Source organism: Lutra lutra, chromosome 15 (genome assembly GCF_902655055.1).
Source record: "Lutra lutra chromosome 15, mLutLut1.2, whole genome shotgun sequence".
NCBI lineage: Eukaryota > Metazoa > Chordata > Mammalia > Carnivora > Mustelidae > Lutra > Lutra lutra.
In genome coordinates this window covers 55317508-55345248 of record NC_062292.1, presented here as the reverse complement: position 1 = coordinate 55345248, position 27741 = coordinate 55317508, and the positions used below count along the sequence as shown (strand labels likewise).

The following is a 27741-nucleotide window of genomic DNA, read 5'->3' as shown; positions in this document are numbered from 1 at the left end:
TTCGTTCTTCATCTTAAAGCGAATATACACTGAAGCAGTAGCATCTGCTCTCTAAGAGTTTTAAATGACGCACCAATACCAGAGAGGTAGTGTTCTTCATCCTAGCAAAGTTCTCCTTGTAACCTTCGCCACGTCTTTTTGCTCCCTGTTCCTGTTCTCTAATAAATCTTGCCAGAGAGATTTCATCGGATTGTAGACACGTGTCCCATAGCTTCTGTACTTAATGCTGGAAAGAAGATGTATACTTTAAAAAATAAATATTTTTCTCTGGTTCGGGCAAATGTATCTGCATTCTCATTTGTACCTTTTGTCACCTCTGGGACATAACTGTCCAGGGCTGGTTAGAGTTGGGAGTGTGACACGCAGCCCCTGATCATAGTTAGCCACAGAATTAATTCCAGCCCATGTTCTAAACAGCTAAACTCACCAGTTCTAATAATTGGTGGTTCTAGTTATCACTAAAATAATTAATTGAGTTCTCACTTTGGGACGGCTGGGTGGCTCAGTTGGTTAAGCAGCTGCCTTCGGCTCAGGTCATGATCCCAGCGTCCTGGGATCGAGTCCCACATCGGGCTCCTTGCTTGGCAGCGAGCCTGCTTCTCCCTCTGCCTCTGCCTGCCACTCTGTCTGCCTGTGCTCACTCTCGCTTCTCTCTCTATGACAAATAAATAAATAAAATCTTTAAAAAAAATAATTAATTGAACAAAATAAAGCAGCTGTTTAATTTTCCATTATATAATACCAAGCAACTGTTGTTACTTTCATCCACATGATAGTAAATTACTGTTTTAAAGTTGAATAGTTAAAAAAAAAAGCCCAACAACTTTTGTGCAATGGAAGGCAGAAGGAATTTGTTCTGTGATACTTATCTAGTATTCAATTGAATGGCAGAGATCTTAGCTACCATTTGGTTAGGTCAAGCCAATGCACTAGTGTTATTTGCAAACATCTGGAAACAAGACATAAAAATAGATTATTATTTAGGCTCATGCATATTTATGTGTCATTGTGCATACCCACTCGTACAGTAGTGCATATTAGTTCCAAGTATTTTAGGAAAAAAAACATGTGACACCATTTTATTAATTATTGTCATTTCTTGTTTCCTCTAAATATCTTCTCTGATGACCAAAAAAGCTACAACAAAGGGAGAAAAAAACCACAATACTTCCAGTAGGGTATCTTTATTGGCTATACGAATTCCTAAGGATTATTATCTTTTACTTTGTGTGTGTGTGTGTGTGTAAGATTTTTTGTTTCACTTTGTAATATACCTGTAATACACTAATACTTTAAAAATTTGAGCATGGCTATTCTCAAACAATTCCACAGAACACTAAGTGTGAGCTGGTATGAAGTGATTTTTAAAAATGTGCTCCGGTTAGTATCGGTTTGGGTCTATATGCTTCCTAGTCACCCTGACTCAACGACTACAATTTAAAGGTACAGTTTTCTTTTTTTACTAAGTCGGCTGTGCTACTGAACAGAAGCAGACCAAATACAGATTTCTGATTTCAGTTTGACATGGTGGTTCCTATTGTTTACAGATCACTGGAATTCAGAGAGAATCAGACATATGAAACAAAGTTCAGGTAGGATTAGATGCCGACCGTTGCTGCAGATATCATACAATGGCCTTTGTACAGCTCATACAGTGTCTGAAGGAGCACACATTTTTCTAGATCTGCTCTGTGGTCTCTGACGCCATCAGTACACGGTAGTGTGGAAAGGTCTTAGCTATCCTGATATTCAAAAATATTACCTCTATCAAGTATCAAGACATGCATTTATGGCAAATGTACCTGATGAAAAGTTTCTCTGTTAAGTCACAAAGCAAATCAGCAGAGGAATGTTGATGACAACACCGTTTTCGTGAATACAGAGTTGAATGGCCAAGACTCCTTTCTTTGGATAATTTTTATTATATTTCATACCCAGTTGATCCATCTTATAGGTTAAAAAATGTAACCAGGGAGCAAGTTACTTCAGATACTCCAAAGTCCTCAAAAGAAACAAGTTGCTGTAGGCCAATTAGGTGCTGAGGACCTGAAGGACTCCGGAAGACTCATATTATCTTTAAAGTCTATATGGTTCTTCTATAAGCCACTTACCAGCTTCCTTTGAGAAAGACAGAAGGGGAAAAAAAGATAAATGCTCACAGGAACTGATGATATAACACCGTGCAGCTGCTAATGCATATGGATGTGTCATGCAAATGTCCCCAGCAGAAACACATTCTTTAGTTTAAACCTGCAACCATATTCAGCAATAAAAGAGTTTCCAAATCAAACTGCTGACTCCCTTTTTTTTTCCTCTTATCAAAACACACCAGCGTACATCTTACCAGGCAGAGTAAATCAAAAGAACCAGCTGGGGTATCCAACTCTTGTTTTTTCCCTGGATGTCAGGTGTGTGCTGCAATTTTGCAGACCAATTTGTGAGCTAAAATAAGTAGCTGTGGTCCACTAAAACTCAAAGCCATTTGGGTAATGCTTGTGCTAACTTTTCAGAGGCCCTTTCTCTGCAAAGAGACATTGTAATTTACCAGTTGTAAATTACCAACTGACTATATATATATATATATATATATATAATACCTTTAATCTTTATCTGAATATAAAGAGATCTGGAGGAACTCAGGAATTACTGAGTAACAGAACTTTGTTCTCCTGCCTTTATCTTCTCTATTTTGTCAGTTTTAAGTTTTTGCAGATTCCCTGATAAATTGATGGGCAAAATAGATTCAAGGGAAGGACACAAAAAGGAGAATAAGAATAAGAGGGAAAAAAAGAAAAGTGGAAAGAATTTGGGGAGCAATCTCGTCACATTAAATTTTGCAAAGCATCGACATAGAGCATACAGCCGTGAATTTATTGCGACATATACTTCTGCTCGCGCTGGTACTACATATTTTTTGAAAAGTTCTGTATTGGGGAATGAAAAATGTCAAACAAGAAACTTCAGCTGTTACCTGGAGGGGACGTTAAACGGTAACTTGGGAGCGATTCGCTCCAACTTTTTTATGGCTGGGAGAAGGAATACCGCTTTGACATTTTTTTTTATAGGGATGTATGCTGCAGCTAAGCACTTGGAAGAGCGAGTCCGTGGAGATTAGATGCGGAAAGAGAAAATGAGTACGTATCTGGGGATTAACCCGCATTTGTGCTCCACGGGGAAGCCGGCGAGGCACTCACTTTGAAGGCACCACTCCAGTGAGATGCCATCCATTCTGAATGAAATTACTTAGGGTGAAATTGCCTGTATCTGCAGGTGGCATCGTCCGGGAGCGCTCCGGGTTTCCTCCTCCCTCCAGCCAGGATGTGACTGGCCTGGCTAGAAGATCACCCCGGAACACTCTAGACTCGGCCACTGGGCCTAGAGCCCTAACACTAGCCATCGATTCCCTTCTGCCTCCTGACTACAGTGCGCTCCAGGCAGGGGACCTGGGGACCCCTATTCCCGGTCCCCAGACACAGGCCTGCGAGAGTTTGCGGTTTTGCTTCCGGGAGCCCGTGGCGCAGGGGAGGAGGTTGGAAGCAGGAAGGCCAGAACCACAAAAGGCAGCCGTTGGCCGGGTCTCTCCTTGGCCGGTCTCTTCTTGGCCACCGCTTCTCTTCATTCACAGAGAACTCGGACCATTTAAAGAGCTCAGGCTCCATCTCAGCTCAGACCCAATAAGCCCAGGTTAGGCTGATTAGAAATGATTCCGGGGTCTTCCCTTCCATCCTCCTAAGTTCCCCGCCCAGGGTCAAGTCACATTAAAGGATATAAGAAGCCTGCTTCTGGAGCCGGTCACTCACTCCTTTTTCTTTGTTTTCCTAGAGGGAAGGCGAGAGAATGTTCGCTGGAAGAGAGCGAGCGGTTGCAATTTGCACCCCTCCCGCCCCTCGACGCAGGCAATTCCTCGCACGCACCTGGCGGCGCGGGCCGAGCGGCTTCCGCGCGGCTAATATACATATTTCGAGGGGGAGGCTGGGCGGCTGCTTCTTCGCCGGGTCAATGTGTTAATTAAAAGTTGGTCCGAGTTGGTCAGCACGCAGTCCCAGATGTGCTTAACAGCATGCAATTAACACATAAGGCAAATCTTTTTGAAGATACCAGAATTGAAAACCCCCCAAAGAAACGCCACCCCGCCCCCGCCCTTAACGTGAAATAGCAACGGCAAATAAGGGAAAAGTCATTAAAAGACGTAATTAAATGTGGGCCGCCGTTCTTGGAGGGGGTCGGGCTGGAAAAAAAAATTCTCTAAATCTGTATTTTTCAAAAAATAAATAGCAAATTGATTTCTTTTTTTTCTTTCTTTTTTTTTTCTGCAGGACGTGCCGGCCCGAGATCCGTTTCCCTCCGTTCCCACCCCATGTATATTAAACAGCCGGCGAGCGGCGGCCGCGCGGCGCGGTCACCTAGCAGGCGCCCGGAGTCCCCGGCCTCTGCGCGGGTCCGCGCGCCGCCGCCGCCGCCGCCGCTGCCGCGGGCGACTGCAAAGGGGCCTCCAGCAGCCAGACTGGTTTCTACATCCAGGGATAATTACCGCAATCTCACTTGCCTAGCGTCCTTAATATTTTCAGAAAGTGCAGGGGAAGAGCGTGTGTGTGTATGTGTGTGCGTGCGCGCGCGCGCGCGTGTGTTGTGATAGAGTCATTCTAGATAGAATTTATGAAAAGTTAAAAGTATCGGTGGAGACAATATCATCATCGCCCCCAGCGGAGAAGCCGGTCGGATTCCCGTCGCCCAAGGCCGCTTCTGCCAGTTCACGCCCGCCCGCAGTCTTCTACCTTGTTTAGCCCATGCACAGAGTTCTCGGGCCTCCACGAGCCAGTTTGTTTCTATTTGTCTTTTAATTCCGGCTTACTCAGGCAAAATTTAAAAAAAATTTTTTTTTTTTTGCCACCTCTCAGAGGCAAACAAAGACCCCGATCGGTTACACCCCCCCCATTCTCTCCACACACATTCACACGGGCACGCGCTTGCGCGCGCGCACACACGCAGGCTTATACACACACATACACACCACTTTGCAACTTCCTCGCGTCCCCAGTCTTGCGGAAGCCAGAAGAGGACTTGGTGCCCAATTGGGCACATGAGCGCCACACCGAGCCTTCGGCCAACTTCTTGGTTATCATCCTAGCCTTGTCACTTAGGACGGCTTGGTTTCAGGGATGGTATGTGATTCCATCACCAACACCCCCCTTAAGGGTACCGGGGTAGCCATTCTAACCAAATAATCGTATGTGTCGTATCTGAAGGGCGTGCCTTATTGATGACACCTAATGAAGCAAATAATGGATTTGCAGTATCTTAGCTATTCATCTGGTCCCTCTAGAAACCTGGGTGTTAAGGATAGATGGATAGTGATGGATGGAGAGAAAGAGAGAGCAAAAGAGGGGAGGGTAGAGGGGGAGAGAAGGGGTCGGCTACAGATCCTTGGAAACGGATCAGATTTGTTGAATGTCAGCTTGAAGAAGGCAGTCTGAACCATGATTTAAACACGGGCAGGATCATTGTTAACTAGTGTCCAACGACTGCCCCCCACCCCCACTCTGCCTTCCTGCCGCTCCCTTCTTTTCTCCCTTTTGTAGGATACAGAAGGTGAATAATGAAACCATTTTGCTAATAGTTTATGAGCCATGAGATTGGAAATGTATATGGATAGACCGGAGCACCAGACTAAAATCATTTGAAAGAAGCGTGAGGCTTGGCAGGGAAAGAAATCCGCGGTGTCCTCTCCCCCAAGCCCGGAGCGGAATGGGACGGATGAAGTGGCCTCGTGCCTCTCCGCTCCATCCGAGAGCAGCGGCTTGGCCCGTCCTCCCGCCAGCCCCTTACTCTTCTCCTCTCCCCGAGGGGCTGGAGCGAGAGGGAGATGAATTGGGGCGATGGCAAGATAGCGCGAGCGGGAGATAATCGTTATCACCAGGATTTTTCTTCCAGTGATGGGCTCTAAAAAGATCTATCACACTGGGCAGCTTTCCCCGAGGCAGAAAACAATAGACGTGAACTTCGCGCTGAACACAGCCACGGGACTGTTGCTTGTGCGTCTGTCTTTTCTGTCTCCATAGGGCCTGTTCCTCTAGTACGAACCCTCAGAACCTTCGAGAAAAGCCGCAAGCACTCATTGACCTCCACACTCGGCCCGCAAGGAGGTTTCCTTGCGGAGTTAACCCGAAGGGTTGGGGGAGGTCTGGGTGGGGTGAAAGGTAAGGCGCTGTCTTCCCAGCCCACAAAGGTGCCGCGAAATCTGGGCATATGCTCGAAGCCAATTCGAAACAGTGGCCCAAGCCAATGGCCCGCGATCTCCCCATATCTGGCCCAGTGTCCCGGAGGGCTAGGGCGCGCGGATAGAGCGGGGGCGGGCTCCGCTAGAGGCGGGGGCTCCAGGCCGGGCTCCCCAGCCCGGGCAGCAACTGGAGCGGGGAGGTTGGGACAGGTACGTAGCGAGGGGAGCGCAAGGCCAGGCTGAAGTGCCTCGGGACACCCGGGCTCCGTCCACCTCCGTCTGGGAGCACCTTCAAGTGCGCTTCAGGCCGGGCCCTGGGGGAAGCGCGCCTTCCGCCCGGGGGCCCGCCACGCGGGCTTGGGGGCGGTGGGGAAGGGGGGCTGGCACTGTCTGGCGGGCCCGCTCGCGTGGAGTAGGAGGCGGTGAGCACACCCCGCCGGGTGAGTGGCTGGTGCAACCCCTTAGCGCCTCTGCTTTTCCCCTCTCCTTCCAAACCCGGCTGGTTTCCGGGAAAAACAAAATAACTTTTCCGTTTATGGGGCGGTAATAGGCGGGAAGTGGTGTTGGAAGAAGCGCGTATGGGGCAGCAACGCCCCCACACCAACTGCGTCGGAAACCCTCTCTGATTTTCTCCTAGGAGTGAGGGGTAGAGGTTAGGCATTTGACATTTCCGTTAACAGGGGGCGGGATGGTGGTGTGGGACTGCGGTAGGCAACGTAAAGAAAAAGCAGCACCGTTCGCCGGCTCCCTCCTCCCAGCTGGAGGCCGCTTTTAGGCCCAGTACGCGGGCTTGGCCCCCGCTCCACAGGCCTTGCGTGAACCGAGCCTCCGAAGGGGATCAGTGCAACCTCCTTTCACCTGCGGGGCCTCACCTGCAGCGCCCTCAATTTCTCCAACCCACATTCCCGCCCCAATGGATACCCTACTGACTGTGGTTCGTGTGGAACATCCAGGAAAATTTTAGTGAGCAACCTCCCGAACTAGAGAGTTAGGAGTGGAGAGCCAGTGCCTGCCGTCCTCGGGGTTTTGTTTTCGAAGAAGCACCTGAAAGAAAATGAAAATCGAACTAACCCAATCACCATTGGCAATCCGGCCTTGGCGCAAGGAAAGGGGGCGGGCGGACGGCTAGTGGTGCTCAAGACTCCGGGTGAAATAGATCTCTTCCGGTCGGCAGGTGTGAGCGGGCTCGGCGAAAAGGCGTCCGGCCCCGGGGAGCTAGCGAGCCAGACCCTGGGGCACCAGCCGGCAGGACACGCTGCTTCGAGAGCTTGCGGCCCCCAAGGCAAGCAGGGACTTAACTCCGGCGTGCGCCTTCGCTCTCCCGGCCTCGTCAGGGCCGAGGGTTCAAGTAAAGTTGCTGAGAGGGGGTTTGCTAGCACTGGAGGTTTATTGTTACCCTGGGAAAGGAAATCTGCACTCTAGGAACTCCTTTGTGCCTTCTGTACTCACCCTTTCGCACTCCCCTCCCAAACTCGGGAGAACCTAAATTCCCGTCCCGGCATCAGAGGAAACCCCCAAATGCTGGCAGTTTTCCGCTTTCCTTCTGTCGCTGCAGTAATCCCCGGGGAACCCCGGCTCCGTGTTCCCCTCCCCCTCCCCGCTTCTACAGCCAACCCCTAGCAGCTCCGCTTTCCTGGGCCTTTGCGCTTCCTAGCAGGGACCTTCAGTGCCCTGCCGGGGGTAGTGGGTTAAGGAGGGGTAAGGAGGGGACGAAGCTGCAAAGGTGGGCGGAAAGGGAGGTTCAAAGAGGCGGAGTGCCCCCTCTGCAAAAATATCAAAACTACTGCAAATTCTCATAAAATTAAATTCCACCTCCTTTCCGAATCTGTCCTCTCCCAAATCCTGCCTAGAGAGTGGCGGGAGGGGTGGTCGGGTCGTCCCCGGAAAGGGGGTCGTGCGCAAATTTACGCCCGCTACTCTCATTTGTTAGTAGATTCGGTCTAAAAGTTCGCTATTTATAGGCTACACGCGGCCGCAGCGATCCCCGCGCCCACTCTTCCTGCGCTAAGTGCGAGAGGTCCCCGCGGCGCCGAACGGCAGGTCTCGATTGTGTCCCGTGATTTGTTTTGTTTTTGTTTCTGCCCTCAAACCGCAGGCAGCCAGGGAGAAGATCTCGGGGAGCCCAGAAACCACCCACTCGCAGTAGTTGAGAGCGGCTCTGCAGTCCGACCATGTGAGTCCACGCTTGACCCCGCTGGGCGCGCGCGAGTGGCAGACGCGGGGGAGGCGCTGCGGCTCTGCCGCGGCGCCCGCGCCCCTGGGGCTGTCCTCCACGTCTGCCCCTGACCCTGCGACCTCCAGCTCCTCTCTGCGCCCTCTCCCCCTTGGATTTCTCCCTTCTTATTCTCTCTTTCCGCGCATCTCTGACTTTGCCCTGCTCTGAACTTCCAGCTGAGTTTGGATGTGGGCACAAAAAGAGACAGGGCTGGCCTTTACGTGGGAGGCGGGGTGGGTTGGGCGTGTGTGTTTCATAAGGAAGGAAATTGTGTGGAGCTCAGGGTGGGGGAGGGGCGCTATGGAGCGGGCCTGGAGTAGGGCCCGCGCGCTGGGGGAGGGGACTAAGAGCGTTTGGATCGCGACCTTTCCTTCCGCTGTGGCACCGATCGCGGGATGGAAACCAAGTGCTCTGGCAGCCTCGCCATTTGGGACCCTCCCTCTGCAATGCAGGGACAGACGTCTTAATTAAAATCTCGGAATCGCCCTGGTAAAAAGGAGGGAACGACGTGGGTACAGGATGAGGCTAGCCGGGAAATAGGGTCAGAGTCCGTTCCCTAAATTCCAGGTGGAACTGGGCTCCGCGATGCCTTTTTCCCCCCAGCGGCTGCGGACGGGACTCGCTTGCGCAGATAGCAAAGGCGCAAGGAGATCACGACGGTCTGTGGGCCTTTCCCTTGTCCTCTTTTTATTAATGCTAGAGCCTCGGACGATGCTCCGGTGTTTTAGAGCTGAGACGTCAAGAGGGCGGGGAGCGGGGCGGGCGGGAGCGTTCCCCGAGTCCCGGGCGGGAGGAGCGCTCGGCGCGCGTTTATGGCGCGGGGAAGGGCTGTGCGCGCAGAGCCGCGGCCAAGCCGTCTTTCTCGCAGGCGCGCAGCGGCAGGCGTGAGACTCGCGCACCGCAGGTCCGACTGCCCTTCCCCCTTGGAACCGAGACACGAGATGGGGGGGGGTGGGGTGGTGGAGGAGGTTGTGACTGAAAATAACCCGGGACTCGGATCCGCTTGGCCCAAGGACAGAGCCCCAGAACGGGGGTGGGGAGGAGTTGGAAACCAGCGAGGGGAGAACTGAGGCCTCGCCTTTCTTGCGCCCGCGCGCAGGGCCCTGTGCCCTCGCCGGCTTAACTTCTTACCCGCCTCCAATTTCTGCTCCCACAGTGTATGTCACACTTGGAATCCCCCTATGGCCACATCTCCAAAGCGCCCGGTCTGCCGTGTGGATAGACTGGTGGGGACCGAAGAGCCAGGACAGGGCTGTGGCAGTGCCCTGGAGAGAGGGACCTCACGGTCCGGTGTGTGCGCACCCTGAGGTCCCTGTCACAGAGACGGAGGAGGGGTCTCCTCCCAGCCGGCGCGTCCCTGCCTCCCTCCCGCGCTGGCACTGCAGGGACAGTCTGGTTCAGACAGGACGGGGCCGCCCGTAGCTGGCTCAGAGCTGCCGGGATTCCCACCCCCGGGCCCGCCCAAAACAGCTTGCAGAAGCCTAAGGGCCAAGTCAGAAGCAGAAGCAGGTTTCTGTTACCGTCCCTGGGCCGCATTCAGGGGTATGGGTAGATACCAAACTTAGTGCAACTTTGTCGCAGAAACTAGTGGCAGGCTCCTAGTTTGGGGGCAGGGGGAGTGGGGCGTATGCCCCCCCGCCGCCCCATTCCCCCCATTCCCGAACTGTAAATGCCACTCCGCTCTCCTATCCTGCATTTGTCTGGGCCTCTACTTTCTTGCCTAAGTCTGAAGAGGAAGACGGGAGGAAGGAGAGAAGGACATCAAAGAAAGGTGGAAGTTAGGAGTAAATGAGAGAAGAGATGCGGTAACGGGAAAGGTATGCCATAAAGAGTGAGTGTAACTAGCTGTTTTCCCCCCTTGTCTCCTTTGAAAAGAACGGGGTGTTTCTCCAGCGCTGGCGTTAGCCCAAGACAATAAGCCCCCGCCCAGAGTCTCTGGCAGTGGCCCCTGGTCTCCCCGTGACTGACTTGAGCTTCTCAGCCTCCCCAGCGCTTGGTCCTCAGACACATTCTAAGCCCCTGTCCCCAGTGTTCTAGGATGCGCCTCACTCAGAAGCTGAGTCAAGATGGAAAAGGCCAAGATTGCTCTGTCCCACCCGGCCTTTCTTCTTGGGCATAGAATCAGAGGCCTGAAGGTGGACGGGGCGTGCCAGGCTCCCGGACTGCGCAGCGAGAAGAGTGCTCGACTAGAGCATTTTGCGGTTAGGAATTGTGGGAACCTGGAGGGCTTTTTTGGGTCTCTGATGGGATCTTAGAACTTGGCAGCTTCCTGGGCTTAGGGAAGTCAAATAAATTTGCCCCAAGCTCTGGGTTAGCTCTTTCCTCCTGCTGCTGTGCGGCAGGATCCTAGTTCTCTCCTGGCTTCTGGTTCTTTTCTGGCCCAGCTCTTCTGTGCTCTGCCTCTGTGGCCTCCAGGCCCTTGGCTGGGACCCTGGATAAGAAGGACCCCAAATCCTCTACCAGAGTGTGAGTAAAGATGACAGTCCACCATCCGGACAAAACTAGAGAGTAAACTGTGTATGAAAGGAGGTAAAGGCAGAGAAGGAGGAGGCATGCCTGTTTCCAAAGGTACTAGTGAAGAGAAGAAATACCATTCTTTCCAAATAGCTTATTTTTCAAGGAACTCTGGAAAGTGGCAGGATGAGGAACTGACCTCTTTAAATTCTTTGGGTCTATGACGTATAAGCCTTGAGAAAAGGCCATAAGAAGGAAACAGTTCACTAGGGTTTGGCAGAGGTGACCACCTATGCCCCACCCCCCAGCTGACAGTCCCTAAATCATGTTTTCCTAGTGCCATGAGTGGCTCTGTCCCAAGGGTGAGACGCTCAACCTGAACCCCTCTCAGACCAAGAGAGTGTTCTAAGCCCTAAAACTTTGAGCTGCACTTGTGCCAATCCCTGTCACCTTCAGCCTCACCCTTAATCCCTTGGCTACCATCCCGTTCTCTCTACAGTGAAGCTGGGTCATCTGGGGACTCCAGTGGTGTAGTTGTCCCTCTCCCTTTCCCTAGCCAGAGCTTTGACTCGAAACAAAATTTACTGTGCTGGGTGTATGTGGTTGGATGAAGGCAGTGGTGCCTTTTCCTAAAAGCTGGAGCAACCCCTTTCCCTGTCATCCTGAACAATCTTTCTTGGGTCCGAGGCCCCGGGACTCCAGCTATGGGGGTAATTCCTAGCCTATCTGTTCTCCCTTATAGAGACTTCTTTTCCTAAAAAGTGAGAGTTTAGAGGAGCTGAGTACTGTCTCCTTCAGGATTCCATTTGATCATTAAATTTACACAAATCTGGGGAAAGGCCTGAGAGAAAAATGGAGGAGGGGAATTCTGGAGAGCAGAAAGAAGACCTGAATGACTCTTTCTGACAAGGAATTTCCATTAACTCAGCGCTTTCCTTTTCTGTCTCACCTGTTTAACTTCATTCTTCCCTCTTAAGTGAAGAAATAGAACTCTTAGCTTAGGTGACTTTTGGCTAAATGTTCAGATGTATGCTGTGGCTGAGTGTTTTTAAAATTTGATCGCTGAATACCTAATGCCACCTGCAAAGTATTCTGTGCACTCTTCTGTCTCACTTAATTTTGATCTAAAATATAAGCATTTCTTTTCATCGCGTTCTTGTTCACCTTCAACAGGTTGGTTTTAGTTTCTATATTTCTCAAATTTCCTTGCAATAACATTACATGAACCAGATTTGTTCAGCTTCTGTGAGACAGGATTATTCTCACCACAATTCTCTAGGTAGTTCTGGTTAAAACTGCCTTTGCTTTTCACCTCAGTGAGACACATACTTGAGGTGAAAGTGATTTTCTTTGTTTTAACTTGAATTATTCAACTGCTTGCTCTGTTTTCCCCTTCTGCCTATTTGGAACAAACCTGGCCATATTAACATTTAAATAGTTCTGTCATAAAAGGTAAACATGACTTTTTGATATAGAAATTTTCTTTGAGATTTTAAAAAATAATTTAAATAAAAATTATTTAACATAATTTCAGGAAATTGTATCTTTGAAATTCATTGACAACTAGATTGCTTTTCAGAACTTTCTGTGTAACTTTGTCATGATTCTTTAGTTATATCTTCTGATCTAACTGAATCTCCTTTCAACTGCTTAACAAGTATATATTCAAATGAGATTTTTTTCCCAGCTTAAAGTTTTTTCCAACATTTTCCATTGTATAACCTAGATGACAGGAAAATTTGCAGGACAGAAAAATCAAGTTTGGAGCACATAGTCTATCCTTCTGACCCATTTATATAATCTCTGTTTTATTGTTAACATTTAATAGTAAAAAAAGACATTTCTTTTTGGGAGAAAATGTATGTCTTCTTTTGGGGGGCGGCTTACTGGATACTTCGTGTTTTCTTAATGTTCTTTGTGTTTTCTGTTTGACATATTAATGTTTCTTATTAGTCTCTTGTAAATTAATGAAAGATACAAATTACTGACTTATGATAAATCATATCCCTCCCTTTGCCAGACTCATCAATGTTCTATTATTTCAAATTAAACATTTTAATATAACTTAAAAGGGAGAAGTTTCTCACATCTATTCATTCATCTGTGATGGTCAGATTGGCTAAACTATTGAACTTTTGGACATGGAGATGTAACATCAGAAAAGAGATTTCTGTGGGCAAACTGACAAACCGGAAATGCCATTCAAGAGCAAGAGGCTAATGATAAATGGCCCAGGGAAATAAAGGGAATAGGACAACTTGTCAGCCACAGATCTGAAATTCAGCATTTCACTCATCAGATATCATTTGGGTGATACAGTACACACAGCCACACTCAGGCCTGTAGTCAGGTGAGGTATTTGTAAAGTCCCAGCAGAAGGATCTTGGAGTCAGAGAAAAGAGAAACCAAAATAGTGCAGTGCAATTTAAAAGCAAAAATTAATAAAAGGGAGAAATACAGACAGATGTTATTAAATATAAAGGATTTGCTTATTCTCTCAAATTGAGAAAAACAGGGTTTTTTTTTTTAATGAGGTAAAAGTTCAGATATCATAGATTTAAACATTTAAGCCATTTTAAAGCATATAATGTAGCTATATTTTACTGGATTCACAATGATGTGCAGCTGACACCACTATTTAGGTCCATCTTCAACCCCTGTACCCAGGAAGCAGTCCCCTGTTCCTCTCTCCTCTCAATCCCTGTCAACCACTCATCCACATTCTGTCTCTATGAATTTGCCTCTTCTGGACATTCTAGAATTGAGACCACTTAACACGGGGCCTGATGGGTCCCCACTTGTTTCACTTAGAGTCATGCTTCAGGGTTCATCAATGTTGTAGCTCGTGTCAGTGCTTCATTCCTCTTTATGGCCGAATAATATTGGATTTTGTGGAGAGACCACATTTTGTCTATATATAGTTGATAGACATTTGTGTTGTCGCACTTTTTGGCTGTTGTGAATAATCCTGCAATGAATATCCATTGCAGGGTTTTGCTTGAATGTATGTTTTCAGATCCGTTGGGTGTAGTCGAATTCCTGAGTCCTACCTTAATTCCATTTTGAACTTTTTGAGGAATACCCATACTGCTTTCCACAGTGGCTACAAAATTGTACGGTCCTGCCAAAAACAATGGAGAGTTCTATTTTCTCTACATTTTCCCCAACATTTATTTCATTTTTATTAAAAAAATTATACTAGTGGGTGTAAGTGGTATCTCACTGTGGTTTTTTTTTTTGTTTTTTTTTTTTTGACAGAGATCACAAGTAGGCAGAGAGGCAGGCGGGGGGTGGGGGAAGCAGGCTCCCTGCTGAGCAGAGAGCCCCATGTGGGGCTCCATCCCAGGAACCTGAGATCATGACCTGAGCTGAAGGCAGAGGCTTTAACCCACTGAGCCACCCAGGTGCCCCTCACTGTGGTTTTAATTTGAGTATTCATAATGACTAAGGATGCGAGCATCTTTTCATGTTCTTACTTAGCCATTTGAATATCATCTTTGGAGAAATGCTTACTCACTGTCGTTCCTTATTTTTTAATTGGGTTGCTTCTCTTTTTGCTGTTGAATTGTAAGAGTTCTTTATCTATTCTGAGTATTGGATACTTAGCAGGTATATAACTTGCAAGTATTTATATTTTTAACCATTCTCTGGATTTTTCACTTTTTCTAAAAAGATTTATTTATTTATTTTAGGGAGAGAGTGAGCATGAGAAGGGGAGGGGGAGAGGGAAAAAAATGTTCAAGCAGATTCCCTGTAAGCACGGAGCTGGACGTGGGGCTTCATCTCCGGAGCCTTGAGATCAGGATCTGAGCCAAAAGCAAAAGCCAGACATGTAACACACTGAGCCACCCAGGTGCCCAGGTTTTTCACTTTCTTGTTATTGCTCCACAATTCATGAATTCTAAATTTGTATAAAGTCTAATTTAATAGTAATTATTTTTTAACAGTAAGTGCTTTTTTTTTTTAGATTTATTTATTTACTTATTTGACAGACAGAAATCAGAAGTAGGCAGAGAGGCAGGCAGAGAGAGAGGAGGAAGCAGGCTCCCCGCTGAGCAGAGAGTCCGATGCGGGGCTCGATCCCAGGACCCTGGGATCATGACCTGAGCCGAAGGCAGAGGCCCTAACCCACTGAGCCACCCAGGTGCCCCAGTAAGTGCTTTTCTTATACATGAGAAGACTTAGATTTAAAAACCACACAAAACAAATATTTAAAACTCTAAACCCTAAAAGAGAGAAGGCTCTTCTATCATATCCAGACAGTGACTTCATGTAATGAGGGTTATCAAGCACTAAATAAAGTCACTGCTATTGTTTAAGACAAGGAAACAGCTATGGCTACATTGACCTTTTTGTTCCAAGAAGTCCTGAGTTATTCAGATAAGGTGTCTACCCTGCTGAATGAGATCTTTTATCCCAAGAAGACAGTTGTTGTTTTTAAAAAAAAATTATCATTATCAAATTCATCTACCAAGAAATTTTAAATAGTCTCTTCTGTTTAAATGACATTCAGGATCTGCCTTAAACCAACAACAACCAGGAAAATCAAAGATAAGATTGACAGGGTGTTCCTAACTTAGCAGTTTCAATGCACAGCCATACACAGGCCTGTAGTCAGGTGATGTGTTTGTAAAGTCCCAGCAGAAAGATCTTGGAGTCAGAGAAAAGAGAAACTAAAGTATTGCAGTGCAATTTAAAAGCAAAAATTAGTAAAAGGGAGGAATATAGACAGATGTTACTGAATGTAAAGGATTTGCATATTCTCTCAAATTGGCTGCTTTTGAGTAACTAAAGTATGAGTTAAAAATAACCAGACAGGGCACCTGGGTGGCTCAGTTGGTTAAGCGACTGCCTTCAGCTCAGGTCATGATCCTGGAGTCTGGGGGATCAAGTCCCACATTGGGCTCCCAGCTCCATGGGGAGTCTGCTTCTCCCTCTGACCTTCTCCCCTTTCATGCTCTCTCTCATTCTCTCTCTCAAATAAATAAAGAAAATCTTAAAAAAAAAGTTAACCAGACAGTGGTTTGAATCAGATCTTCATTTTATTTCATAATTTAGTTATTGAGTAAGAAAGGTTATGGTGAACGCTAATTGAGACATCTCTGATTCTGTCCATTAGAAATCTTGGACCTGATTTCTGCATCTGTTATTTTATGGAATACACTATCAGGTAATTCACTAGATGCTTTCTAAGTGTGCAGCCCAGAGTTCCTGCATGAGTCATATGCATAGCTGTTGCCTTGAACAGCCCTGAAGGATCCTGAGGGGAACTCCATTTCCTTGTCAACAGAGCAAGACGTTCACCCACCAGTTATGGTGGTGAAAAACTGGGATAATACATGTGAAAATTATAAGGCGTTTTGAAGTTTAAGTGTGAGCTTCACTACTTACGTGGCAGTTGCAATGTACCAGGTATTGTCCTGAGATTTAATAAGTACTGAAAAATTAAGTTCTCAAACAACCCTGTGAGGTCGATACCATTTTTTTCTCCCCCTTTCACAGATGAGAACACTAAGGGCGGAGTTTTTTATATAACTTTCTCTAGGTCATGTAGCTGAGAAGTGCCAGAGTTAAATTTTGAACCTAGGCAATCTGGCTTGAGAATCTGTGTTCTTACTATGACTTTATGCTGCTTACATCTAAAATCTAGATGTTTCTGATGAAGATTTGAGTCTTTGAGTTAATTGGTACAGTAAATATTTATTGGGTACCTATTATGTGCCCAACATCTCTGGAAACATTGGAAGATCTAGCAATGCTGGGGCTGGATTATTGTCTTCTCTTCATGGCGATTGTTAGCTGGAATCCAGCTGTCACTGCTATCTTCTCATGGGATCACCCAGTGTGGCTTGATTCATTTACTTGTTTACCTTCATGAGTCCTGTAATCAATCACATTTGTTACTTGCTAACATGGGACACAGGCAAGGAAAGTAGATCACAACCAGAACATTAAGCACAAAGGCAATGATAAACATCATGGCATGAATTCAGTTTTCCAAGTTCTCTTGCTGCTATCATTCACCACAGGTCAATGAGCCAACGAAATTTGTTGGGTATCCACTGAATGCCTTGAATGGCGGGATAAACACTTAAAATTTAAAAGTTTAAAATCAGAAGGGCAAGAAAAGCCAACACCAAAAGATGACAAGTTAATATATAGGAAGTACAGTAATACTTTCACTAGTTGTAAAATTTTAATAATTTGTCTTTTAGGCAGAGATTTTTTTCAGTCGTAGAGTTTGTTTTCTTATAAAGAAAACGTAAATAAGCAATATTGGACCCACGCCAGAAGGCAGACTTCAGAGTATACTGCAAAGTTGGGAGACAATCGACAGTGTCTCTAGTGTTTTCAAAGGGTTCTTTTAGGATGATTGAGCGGTTTTCACAGCAATTACCCTGAGTGCGACAGGCTCCAGAAGAGTCTTCAGAATGGAGAGAGAATTAAATATGCTGAGTACTGTGTTATCGTTAATGTATTCCACTGCATTCTACTTTTTGAACAATGATTAATTATTATTAATGAAAGTACTTGATAAGCACGAACCACCTGTGTAAATCCATAGGCCACTTAAGAATGGAGAGTCCACTTTTTGAAGGCCTGGTGCCAGGCAGAGGGAATAGTTTAACATTCTGTATGAGGTGGCCAGTGTCGCATGGTTTGGCTCTCACCATGCTTTGGCTAATTACTGTGTCCACGTCCACAAACATGGGTCAAGTGTTCTGAGGGACAGTTTGCCGAGTGGACTGGTACGGATGCATGCGCCGTTGGTCTAGCTCTGTGTTGTCTGTCTTCAAAGAATCAGCAGAAAATCTTTCTGTGTTGAACGCTTGCTGTGATAGAGCTTGTTTAATACCATAGAACGTTAAAATAACTGTGAACTTATTGATTTGTGAAACAGTGTGTGTGAGTACCTGCTAGGTTTCAGGGCAGAGTTTCATAAAAGCTCTCCCCTTATCCAGTGCTATGAGGTGGGTGCGTAGTGGCTTGGTATCTAGGTTAGGAAATGGATCATGAGTCCTGCAAAGAGGAAGTGAAGCTGGGAGGTCACTGCCATGGCCGTGTGAGTGGTGGGGATGCCGAGCTGGGCCTCAAACCAGGCTTCTGATACCAAATTAGGGACCCCCCTTTCCACGGGGGCTCTTGTTCAGCATTTCTGAGAGAGGATTCTACCTGAACACCTGTGTCAGGATGACCTCAGATATTTGTGGAAAATGTGGAGACCTGGGCTCTCTCTAGAAGTACTCTGAAAATGCTGGATCCCCAGGATGTTGTATTTTTAACAGTCCCCTCAGTAGATTTAAAAAAAAGATTTTATATATTTATTTGCCAGAGAGAGAGACCACAAGCAGGGGGAGCAGCAGGCGGAATGAGAAGCAGGTGTCCCCCTGAGTACAGAATTTGATCCCAGGACCCAGGGATCATGACCTGAGCTGAAAGCAGCCATTTAACCCGCTGAGCCACCCCAGACGCCCCTCAGTAGATTTTTTAATACACAATAAGTTTTAAGCATCGCTGGTCTAGATACTAATAATTTTGATATATATGGTCAGGTTAATTTGATGCTAACAGAAGATAGTTTGAGGACAAAGGAGAAATTTTCTGACCACAAATGGTAAATGCTCGTGTACTCTGAACAGTAACCTCACAAACTGGGATTTGAACGTGATCTTCAAAGTGATCTTCCTCTTTGGGGAGGTTGTCTTTATTTAGACTATTCCATAGAGGTGGAAATAGTCTTATAAATCATGTTCTGTGGGCCCCTACTGCTCCAGGATATTCATTAATTCACCAAACACTTATTTAAGCATCCAGTACTGTGTTAAACAGTTGAGGAACGGCAGTCGAAGAAAGCAGCGTGGACTCTGGTGTCCTGGGAGCATAGTCTGTTGAGGAAAGATGTTAGGAAGTGTTTTGCCCCAGGGCCCCTGGGTGGCTCAGTTGGTTGAGCCTCTGCCTTGGGCTCAGGTCATGATCCCTCGTGGTCCTGGGATGGTGGGTACATATTAGTACATATTAGTGTACTAATATGTGATATGGGTATCTGAGAGAGGACTGTTGTTTGTGATGTTTTCCAGACTTATCATAGGATCCTTCACATACAGAACAGCTCCTGGTCTCGTGTTCTACAGAACCCCTTTTGGATCTCATTTGCTTACACATTTCAGTAAGATCCTGTCCCCCCTCAAACTTTCCCATCAAAAAGCCCAAATCTGTGGCACTGGAATAGATTTGGAGTGTATCTTAACAATGGAATCTCACTGCACCTTCGCTGCCGTGCCCCCCTCCCCCTGGGGTACTTTTGTTCTAATATCCTAATGAGCACTGGGATAACCGATGGGGATGGGCAGACTTTCGTCCAAGAACTAGTTAGTGTCCAAGAGTTTCATGAGCTTTAGGCTGTCTTTGGAGTTGGACTGGGTAATGAATTTGAACATGGAGTGGATCCCTGGATATGTCTCTCTTCTCTCCAGCTGGCGAGTAAAGTCAGAAGGTTTGTTTCTGGTTCCTCCAGGGATTCTGAGACCATCTGGGAGCATCTGGTGTGGGAAAAGTAGTGTTTATGGGGTTCACGTGCCAGTCCCCCCACTTGGAAAACTGCGTGCTGTTTGAGGAACACCCAGCCTTTGGTTAGGTGTGTATGATCAGATTTTTTGCTGAGAAAGACCTCCTGCCTGCCAGTGCAATGTTTGCTTTTACCAGGATAGTTGTCGGGAGGAGAACACAGGCATTTTCAGTGGACCGCCTACTGTCCAACGACTTCCCATTTTTTCCTTTTTTCTTCTTCTTTTTCTGAGGCAGCAGCTCTGTCTAAACAGGACCAAGTGACTTGGCAGCCGCTCGGGTAACTAGGAGAGGTGTGCTCTCCTGATGGATGGCTTTCCCTAGTCCGGTCCTTGCTGCCACATCACCACCCTGACTCATGCACCTGGAGAGCTCTTAAAGAGGCCTCTTCAGCTTTGTTTGTTTTTCTTCATTATGATAATATTGAAAGACATGTTGCTTTATTGTTCATGAAGTAGGTGCTCTGTTCATGAACAGGTTTTACCACACAGGCTTCCCGGCGGAAATACAAAGTAAAGTAAAGAAACACAGCAGTATCCTGGGAATTCATACAGTCATTGCCTGAGTGTGTAGATAGTGGAAACAAAGTGGGGTTTTCCCCCTTTCCAGAGTGGCCCGAGTAAGTGTTCAGCTTTCCATTCTTTGAGGTGACCGTGGATCTTTAAGTGTTGGTCTCTTAAAGTCAAAGTCTAGGTTTGGTTTCCTTTTTGGATCACTGTGAACAAGAGGAGTTAAATGCAATTGTTGTCTGCAGGGCGCCTGCATCCTAGGCGTGGAGGTAGTCAGGAGGGTAAGTACCTATATTGTGATAATACCAGACAGATACCTGATCAATGCTAAATGAAAGGCTCGTAAGTGTGGTTCAAAGGAGTTTAACGGCCACGAAGAATTACAAAAGGAGCCTCCCAGAGAGTGCTTTGAGATTAGTCTTTAAAAATGGGCAGAAGTGAAATTGTAGCAGAAAAGAGGAAAAAAATATGCTTAGGGTTTTGTTTATAAAGACAAGAATGTGAATAAAGGCATGAAAATGGGAAAATATAAGGCCCATTTGGAACGCAGAGGTGTGTTGAGGATGGAGGGATGGGGGAAGTAATGGGGAAGAAGGTAAGATCTAACGTTACTGAGGGGCTCCTGGACAGGATACATCGTTGGGTGTGTTATCCATTCATTTTCGCTTTTCATCTTCAAGACAGCAGGGAAGGTTACTTTACCATTGTTTATCAAAATTTGCATACCATTTCCATTGTTCAGGTTTCTGTGGGGAAGTGGTTAGGTTTCCGTGGGGTACATTTCTCACGTCCTTTTGCATCTGGTTGGGGCCATATGATTGTTTTCAACAGTGAAATACGTAGCTTTCAGGCTAATGTGGTTTAGAAGCATGTGTGCCCTTTTCTACCATGGACTGTTGAAAGGAAAAGCCTATATACCAAGGATTTCAAGATCTTAGGGGAGACAGAGTTACTGGATGGAGGTGCCTGGGTCCTGTTCAGTCTGCAATTGGACTTCACGTAAATAAGAAAGAAAGTTCCTGGTGTTAAACTACTGAGATGTGGAGATTTACCTTTACAGCAGCTCGTTACCTTGATTAATAGAGGTATTATTACAGGTGCATGTAATATAGGCTCATAGATGTAACTCACTCAAAATCACATACGTAGTAAGAAGTGAGGCCGGGATACAAATCCAGCTCTCTTCAGAGTGCTTCTCTCTTTACTGTATTCCCACAGTTTTAACATAGTGTCTGTATGCTAGTAGGTATCGGTTCTGCACTGCTGGTCCAGACTTCTTTTTTGGGGGTCCAGACTAGTACAGGCAGTTGCCTTCTAGATTTCTCTACTTGAAAGTGTGTATTATTTAGGGCATAAAATAAATTATTTTCAATTAGATTCCACAGTGCCTGGGTGCTTCAGTTGGTTAAGTGTCTGCCTTTGGCTCAGGTCATGATCCTGGGGTCCTAGGATTGAACCCCTCATCCCATCGGGCTCCCCTCTCAGTGGGGCATCTGTTTCTCCCTCTGCGCCTACCCCACCTTGTGTGTGTGCACGTGCTCTCCCTCTTGCAAAAAAAAAATAAGTAAAATCTTTAAAAATAAATTAGACTCTACTCTACAGTGGATTAACTAAGTAAAAAAGAATAATCCCCCCAGAATAAGTGTTTTTTTTTTATTTTAAAGATTTTATTTTATTTATTTATTTGACAGACAGAGATCATAGGTAGGTGGCAGGGGGGTGGTGGTGGGGAGGGCTTAGGGGGAAGCAGGCTCCCGCTGAGCAGAGAGCCCGATGCGGGGCTTGATCCCAGGACCCTGGGATCATGACCTGAGGCGAAGGCAGAGGTTTAACCCACTGAGCCACCCAGGCACCCCAGAATGAATGTTTTTAATGGAATGCTTGGTCTGACCTATCTGCTTCGTTGACCCATTGGTTCTTTTTTTTTTTTTAATTTTTTTATTTATTTGACAGAGAAAGGGAGATCACAAGTAGGCAGAGAGAGAAGGGGAAGCAGGCTCCCTGCTGAGCAGAGAGCCCGATGTGGGACTCGATCCCAGGAGCCTGAGATCATGACCCGAGCCGAAGGCAGAGGCCCAACCCACTGAGCCACTCAGGCGCCCCGACCCATTGGTTCTTTCCATAATGCTTTCCTGCTAGCCCAACTCCTGGTTACCCGAGAAGAAATCCAGGATAAGCAGTTTCCTTTTAAGCAAATGACACAGAGGTTGCATACTTTGGCTCATATTCCCTTGTCAAAAGCTTTAGTCACGTGGACATAGGGAGGCTAAACAGTGTGGTCACTAGTCGGTGGTTCTGTGCCGGCTGAAACAGCATTAGATAAAAGAGGAGAAGGATGTTGGAGGACAACCGTCATTCTGGCATGAAGGCCTCAGATATTAAGCCTCAGTGGGTTCAGAAACACACTCCCCTGTCTACCCAAATTGAGTTCTCATCTTGTATTCCCTAACTTGGTTCGTGGTCACCCCACCCTCCTGGAGGCCCAGAGACCATGGTGGTGGTGTACTTTGACTTTTTCTTTTACCTTATTCCCCTTCGTCAGTCGTCTTCATCTCCTCTGTATCTTTCGAAGCTGCCTGCTCCGCTTAATCCCCTAGTACTGTCTTGGTCTGTGGCTTTCTCGTCCCTCACGTAGACTTGTAGGATGGCCTCCTAACTGGTCACCCCGTCTCCAGTATCAACCTATCAAGGACATCCTTCACACTACCATGAGAGTGATTTTTCTAAAATGCAAATCTGATGATCATTTTACTCCCTTTTTACAACCCTTCAGTGATTTCCCATGGCAAAAGTCCAAATTGCTTTGCAGAGCACAAAAGGCCCTCTGTGGTTTAGTCCCCGAGTCTCTGCAGCCTCATTTCTGACACTTTACTGCTCCCCTCCTCCAAACAGATCACACCCCCAGCTTCGGTTATACTGAACTATGTCAGACTGTTTCATTTCTTTGTGTCTCTGCTCATGTGTTCCTTCTGCCTAATGAATCATTATATACTTTCTAACACCCGCCACGGCTGACACCTCATCTGTGGCGTATCCCAACTTTCTCTAGGCAGAGTTCGTCACTGTTTCTTTGTTGTTTCCTGTATTCCATGGATTTTATTGACTCTCTGTCCCTTTTAGGCATTGTGCTGCGCATTGGCTGTGATGGGGAGAAAGAGATTGTCCCTGCCCTTGAGGGGTTTATAGTCTAATGGTAGAGTTGGACGTTGGTTAGATATTCCCACAAACAAACATAAAATTCAACTGTGATAAATAACTGTGAAAAACAAAAAAAGGGCACAAGGGTTGGCCCACAGTAGGAGAACTTGACTTGGTAAGGGAGTACAGGGGAGACTTTCACCAAGGAAGTGTGCTTAAGCGGAAATGGAATGATGAATTCACCAGGTAAGAGAAATGACTTGTAGCTATAGGTAAGTGTGTACAAAACCTTTATGTTAGGAGGGAATTGGGATTCTAGGAGAGGAAAAATTTTCCTCTGATACTGTCAGGGTTCCTGAATGAGCCTGAAAATTAAACTGACAAATACAGATGAACAGGAGGAAATTGCACACATTTATTTAATGTAAATATGGGAATGAGGGAACCTTCATGAGGAAATGAAGACCTAAAGAAGTGGTTAAACCTCAATGTTTTTGTGCTAAGTTTGAGTGGAAAGCTATGGAAAAATATGATAAGGCTGTGAAAGATGTGATACAAGCTAAGGGTAGTAAACAGGGGGAAAAAACAAGGCCCATTCGTTTGGATTCTTCCTGGTGTCTGTCCATCTCGGAGACAAGAATGTTCCTTTCTCATGGGTACAGAGAGGGTACGTCTCACCTGAGGGGCTTATTATCTGCTTCAGGGGAGAAGCATGGGGGAAAATCAGACCTTCTTGCTTCTGCTGTTTGCTCAGACTCCTTCCACTTAAAATATTCAGTACGTCAAGATACCATTTTTGGCGTAACATGTCCTGAACCCCATTAGAATATATGAATAAGGACCAGGTTCAGTGGGGACATGGGTCGGGGAATGAGGTGTAGGATGAGACCAAAATAACTAGGGGGGGCTAGACACTGAAGAACCCCATAAGCCAAATAAGTTAAAGAGGATTCTCTTTATTCTAAGAGGAATGGAGAGCCATTAAAATGAGATAGAGAAGGTCATGATCACGGCTGTTGTTTGTTTGTTTGTTTGTTTAAAGAATTCATCCTGGCTACTGTGTGGAGAATGAGTTTGAGAGTGAGCTAAGTGGAGAATGCTAGACTTGTTAGTTCAAGTAAGAGACACAGGTATATTGAGTTAGGGTTATGATAATGGAGATGAAATAATTCATATTTAGGATTAGGTGTGGTCGATGAGGGAAAAGTGGTATGAAGGCTGGGCCCTGTGTTCCAGATGGATGACAAAGCCAGTCATGGAGATTAGGAACGCTAGAAGAAAACTGGTTTGGACAGAGTTTGAACGTGAGGTGCCTTGGGGATATCCGGGAGGAGTCATTTCACTGTATTTTAGGTGTATTTCCGGTGCTTCATATATACTGTATTATAATTACTTCTGTGTGTGTTTCTTCTTATCAAACCGAACTTTCAAAGGAATGGAGTGGCATTTACATTACTATTAATAATACTCAGTTTTGGGTCTCCAGTACCTATTACTATAATTTATACATAATACTTTCCCAGTAAATGTTGGTGAATAAATGCTCTCAGTTGACCCCCAAAGCCCACACAGTTTCTCCCCCTTCACTAATAAGGGCAAGAAAACACTGGAAAGGCAAGCTGGCACTCAATTATAGAGTGTTTTCAATCCCTGGCTAAGAAGTTACATTATGACACACATGTAATTAAACCTTAAGTTTACATTTACTCTCCAAATCAACCTTTGTTTCAAGTAATGCTTCTGTTATTTTTAAAACCATATAATGTTTACTCAAGGGACATTCTCTCCTAAGTAAATCAAAGCCAGCCAAGCTACAAGAAAAGCACAGAGATCCTAACTTGGAAAATGAACTATGCCTTTATGTTGCAGGACTAAACAACATTAAAAGGAATCTACTGGAAGAGGGTTGGCAGATACAAAGGAAATGGAACCAGGCCTATGTGTTTTTTCACGCTTTTTCTTCTTCATTTTATGTTGGAGGTTGGCATTCAGTCATTAAGGCCGATCTGGAGAGGGACTCAGACATTTACATGGTCCGTTGCTGGGTTATTTTCACAGCAGGGATCTGAGGGGATTCACGAGGCAGGGATAGCACCGTTTCTTCGAGTCAGAGCGATAAAACTGTATTTTGAATCTGTCGAATTTAGTAGCAGTCATACAAACAGCCTCTATGTAGAGTGAAACCAAGCTAAGTGTATATAAATACCCTTTATCATGTTTGGGGTGGGGACCCCCTAAAACTGGCTTGTGCGAGGCCTTGTTTGGACTGTCTTTGCACGATGGTGTGGTTTCTGTTTCATTAACCCAGGCTAGAATGAGAATTTTCTGTACTCTAATCCCGAAATGGGATAAATCATCCCTTATCGTTTTATTAGGAATCTATACAGCTGACCTTTAAACAAAATAGGCTTGAACTGTGTAGGTCCATTTTTTAAAAGTAAATCTGATACAGTACTGTCATTGTGTTTTCTCTTATGATTTTCTCAATAATGTTTTCTTTTCTCTAGCTTCCTGTATTGTAGGCATACAGTATAGAATACATATTGCAGACATATGTGTTAACTGACTGTGTTATCAGTAAGACTTCTGGTCAGTAGTAGCTGATGAGTAGTTAAGTTTATGGGGAGTCAAAAGTTACATGTGGAGGGGCCCCTGGGTGGCTCAGTGGGTTGAGCCTCTGCCTTTGGCTCAGGTCATGATCTCAGGGTCCTGGGATCAAGCCCCGTGTCGGGCTCTCCACTTCGTGGGGAGCCTGCTTCTCCCCTCTCTCTCTCTCTGCCTGCTGCTCTGACTACTTGTGATCTGTCTCTGTCAAATAAATACATAAAAATCTTTAAAAAAAAAGTTACATGTGGATTTCTTACATTGGAGGGGTTGGCACCCCTACCCCCGGTGTTGATCAAGGGTCGACTGTATTTCTTAAGGCTCTATACCTGTCTTACCCCGACATGAAACAGGCGAATAACTGAGACCAAAGTGTGTATTTTCCCCCTTTCTATGCATTTTTGTGTGACTCATTTTCTTTCTTTGTAAGACTATATAAGCCTTATCTAATGTGAGCAGAGGAGTGGTGGTTGGCTTGAATGATTCCAGAGTTTCTTCCTGTAGATGTCAATGATGAGAATCAGAATAGAGTATCATGTGACCAATGACTCAATCCTATCGATTTTAATGACTGGCTGTGGCAAGCATGACTAAATATAGCTACAGACCAGAGGAAAGTGGAAAGGGGAGGATCTGGCAAGCTCTCCAGTAATTTCAGGCCACAAAGTTGGCCAAGCTGAATAAGGTCTTAGAACTGTTGGCATTCACGTTAAGTTCAGTAGAGTGGTGAAGAGCCCAGAATCCAGAATCAGACTTCCTGGATTCAATCTTCACTTAGCTAAGCCCTAGTGGTATAACCTTGGTCCTCCAGCTGTACGTAACTCTCTGCTTCTCATGAAGATGAGGTTAGTAATATGGTTACTGCACAGGGCGATTAGAAGAATTAAAGGCATTAATATCAGTAACGTGCTTTGAACAGGGTCTCGCACGTGTTAAGTATTAAGTAATTTCTAGCTGCTGTTATTATATTAGCAAGATGCTTAAGATGTGGGCTTTGTAGAGACAAAGATTTGTGAAAGCAAGGTTCGTGCAACTCTTGGTGAAATGTAAAGAATTTTGAACTTTTTGGTGAAGTATTAACTATACATCCTCTACTTGACCTTTGAAACTGAATTATTTTAGAGACTGCTTTCTGTAAATGCTTTCTGAAAGTATTGCAAGTATCAAAAAATATCCTGGAGACATTGAAGATATAGTTGTCATTTAGTGAAGGGTAAGGACCTCAGGGTAGTTTAGTTTGGTGAAGAGAAAGCCAAAGGAAGTTTACCTGGGTGGAATTGGAAATGGGTTTATTAACAATTATAGTGATATCAACCATTTATTGAGTGTTTACTATACCACAAAAACTTTAATTTCACTTAATTCTTTAATTTTGCTTAACTTTAAAAAAAGATTTTATTTATTTATTTAAGAGAGAGATAGAGCATGAGTTGGGGAGGGGAGAGGGAGAGAAGCAGACTCCCCGCTGAGCAGGGAGCCCACCTCGGGACTTGATTCCAGGACTCTGAGATCATGACCCTAGCTGAAGCCAGATGCTTAACTGATGGAGCCATAACTTTGCTTAATTTTAAAAAACTAGTCAACTTCATTTAGTTCTCACAAAATTTTGCAAAGTATTATCTCCATTTTATATATAGCTAAATTGAGGCCAAGAGAGGTAATGTAGCTTTCTAAAGTTCCAAAGCTATTCAATACCAGAATCTGGATTTGAACGGAGTTATGATAAACTGCAAAGCCAGTATTTTTAACTACTATGATTTCTTTCTCTCTCTATGCTGTTAAATATATTAGTAGGGATCATCAATCAGTATGTCACTTAAAGCACTTTAAAATCCCTATGAGTGGAGAACCTGGGTGACTCCGTTGGTTAAGCGACTGACTCTTGATTTCAGCTCAGTCTTGATCTTAGGGTTGTGAGGTGGAGCCCCACGTCATGCTCTGTGTCAGGTCCCACATCAGGCGTGGAGCCTACTTGGGACTCTTTCTCCTCCATCTCTCCCTGCACTCCTTCTCCAAAAAAAGAAAAAAAAAGTTAGAAG

General features: G+C 45.7%; 1 protein-coding gene and 1 long non-coding RNA gene across 5 annotated transcripts in view; both read left to right on the top strand.

The window, feature by feature from the left end:
* LOC125085980 (uncharacterized) overlaps nt 1–4238 on the top strand; it is a 28607-nt gene extending 24369 nt beyond the window's left edge. For both annotated transcript variants that reach the window (XR_007123064.1, XR_007123063.1), the window contains 3 exons: nt 1519–1592; nt 3066–3134; nt 3823–4238. This is a non-coding gene — a long non-coding RNA (uncharacterized LOC125085980). The remainder of the gene's footprint in view (nt 1–1518; nt 1593–3065; nt 3135–3822) is intronic.
* Nucleotides 4239–8264: 4026 nt separating this feature from the next.
* Nucleotides 8265–27741, top strand: part of ESRRG (estrogen related receptor gamma) — a 625647-nt gene continuing 606170 nt past the window's right edge. The window contains exon 1 of one of the 3 annotated variants that reach the window (XM_047704102.1): nt 8265–8390. Coding sequence is in view for 1 of the 3 variants with exons in the window: in XM_047704099.1 (XP_047560055.1) it covers nt 8389–8390 (2 nt within the window). In the remaining 2 variants the exon portion in view is untranslated. Of the gene's footprint in view, nt 8391–16036; nt 16057–27741 lie in introns of those variants that run through there. The other 2 variants (XM_047704099.1, XM_047704103.1) reach the window with 2 other exon arrangements.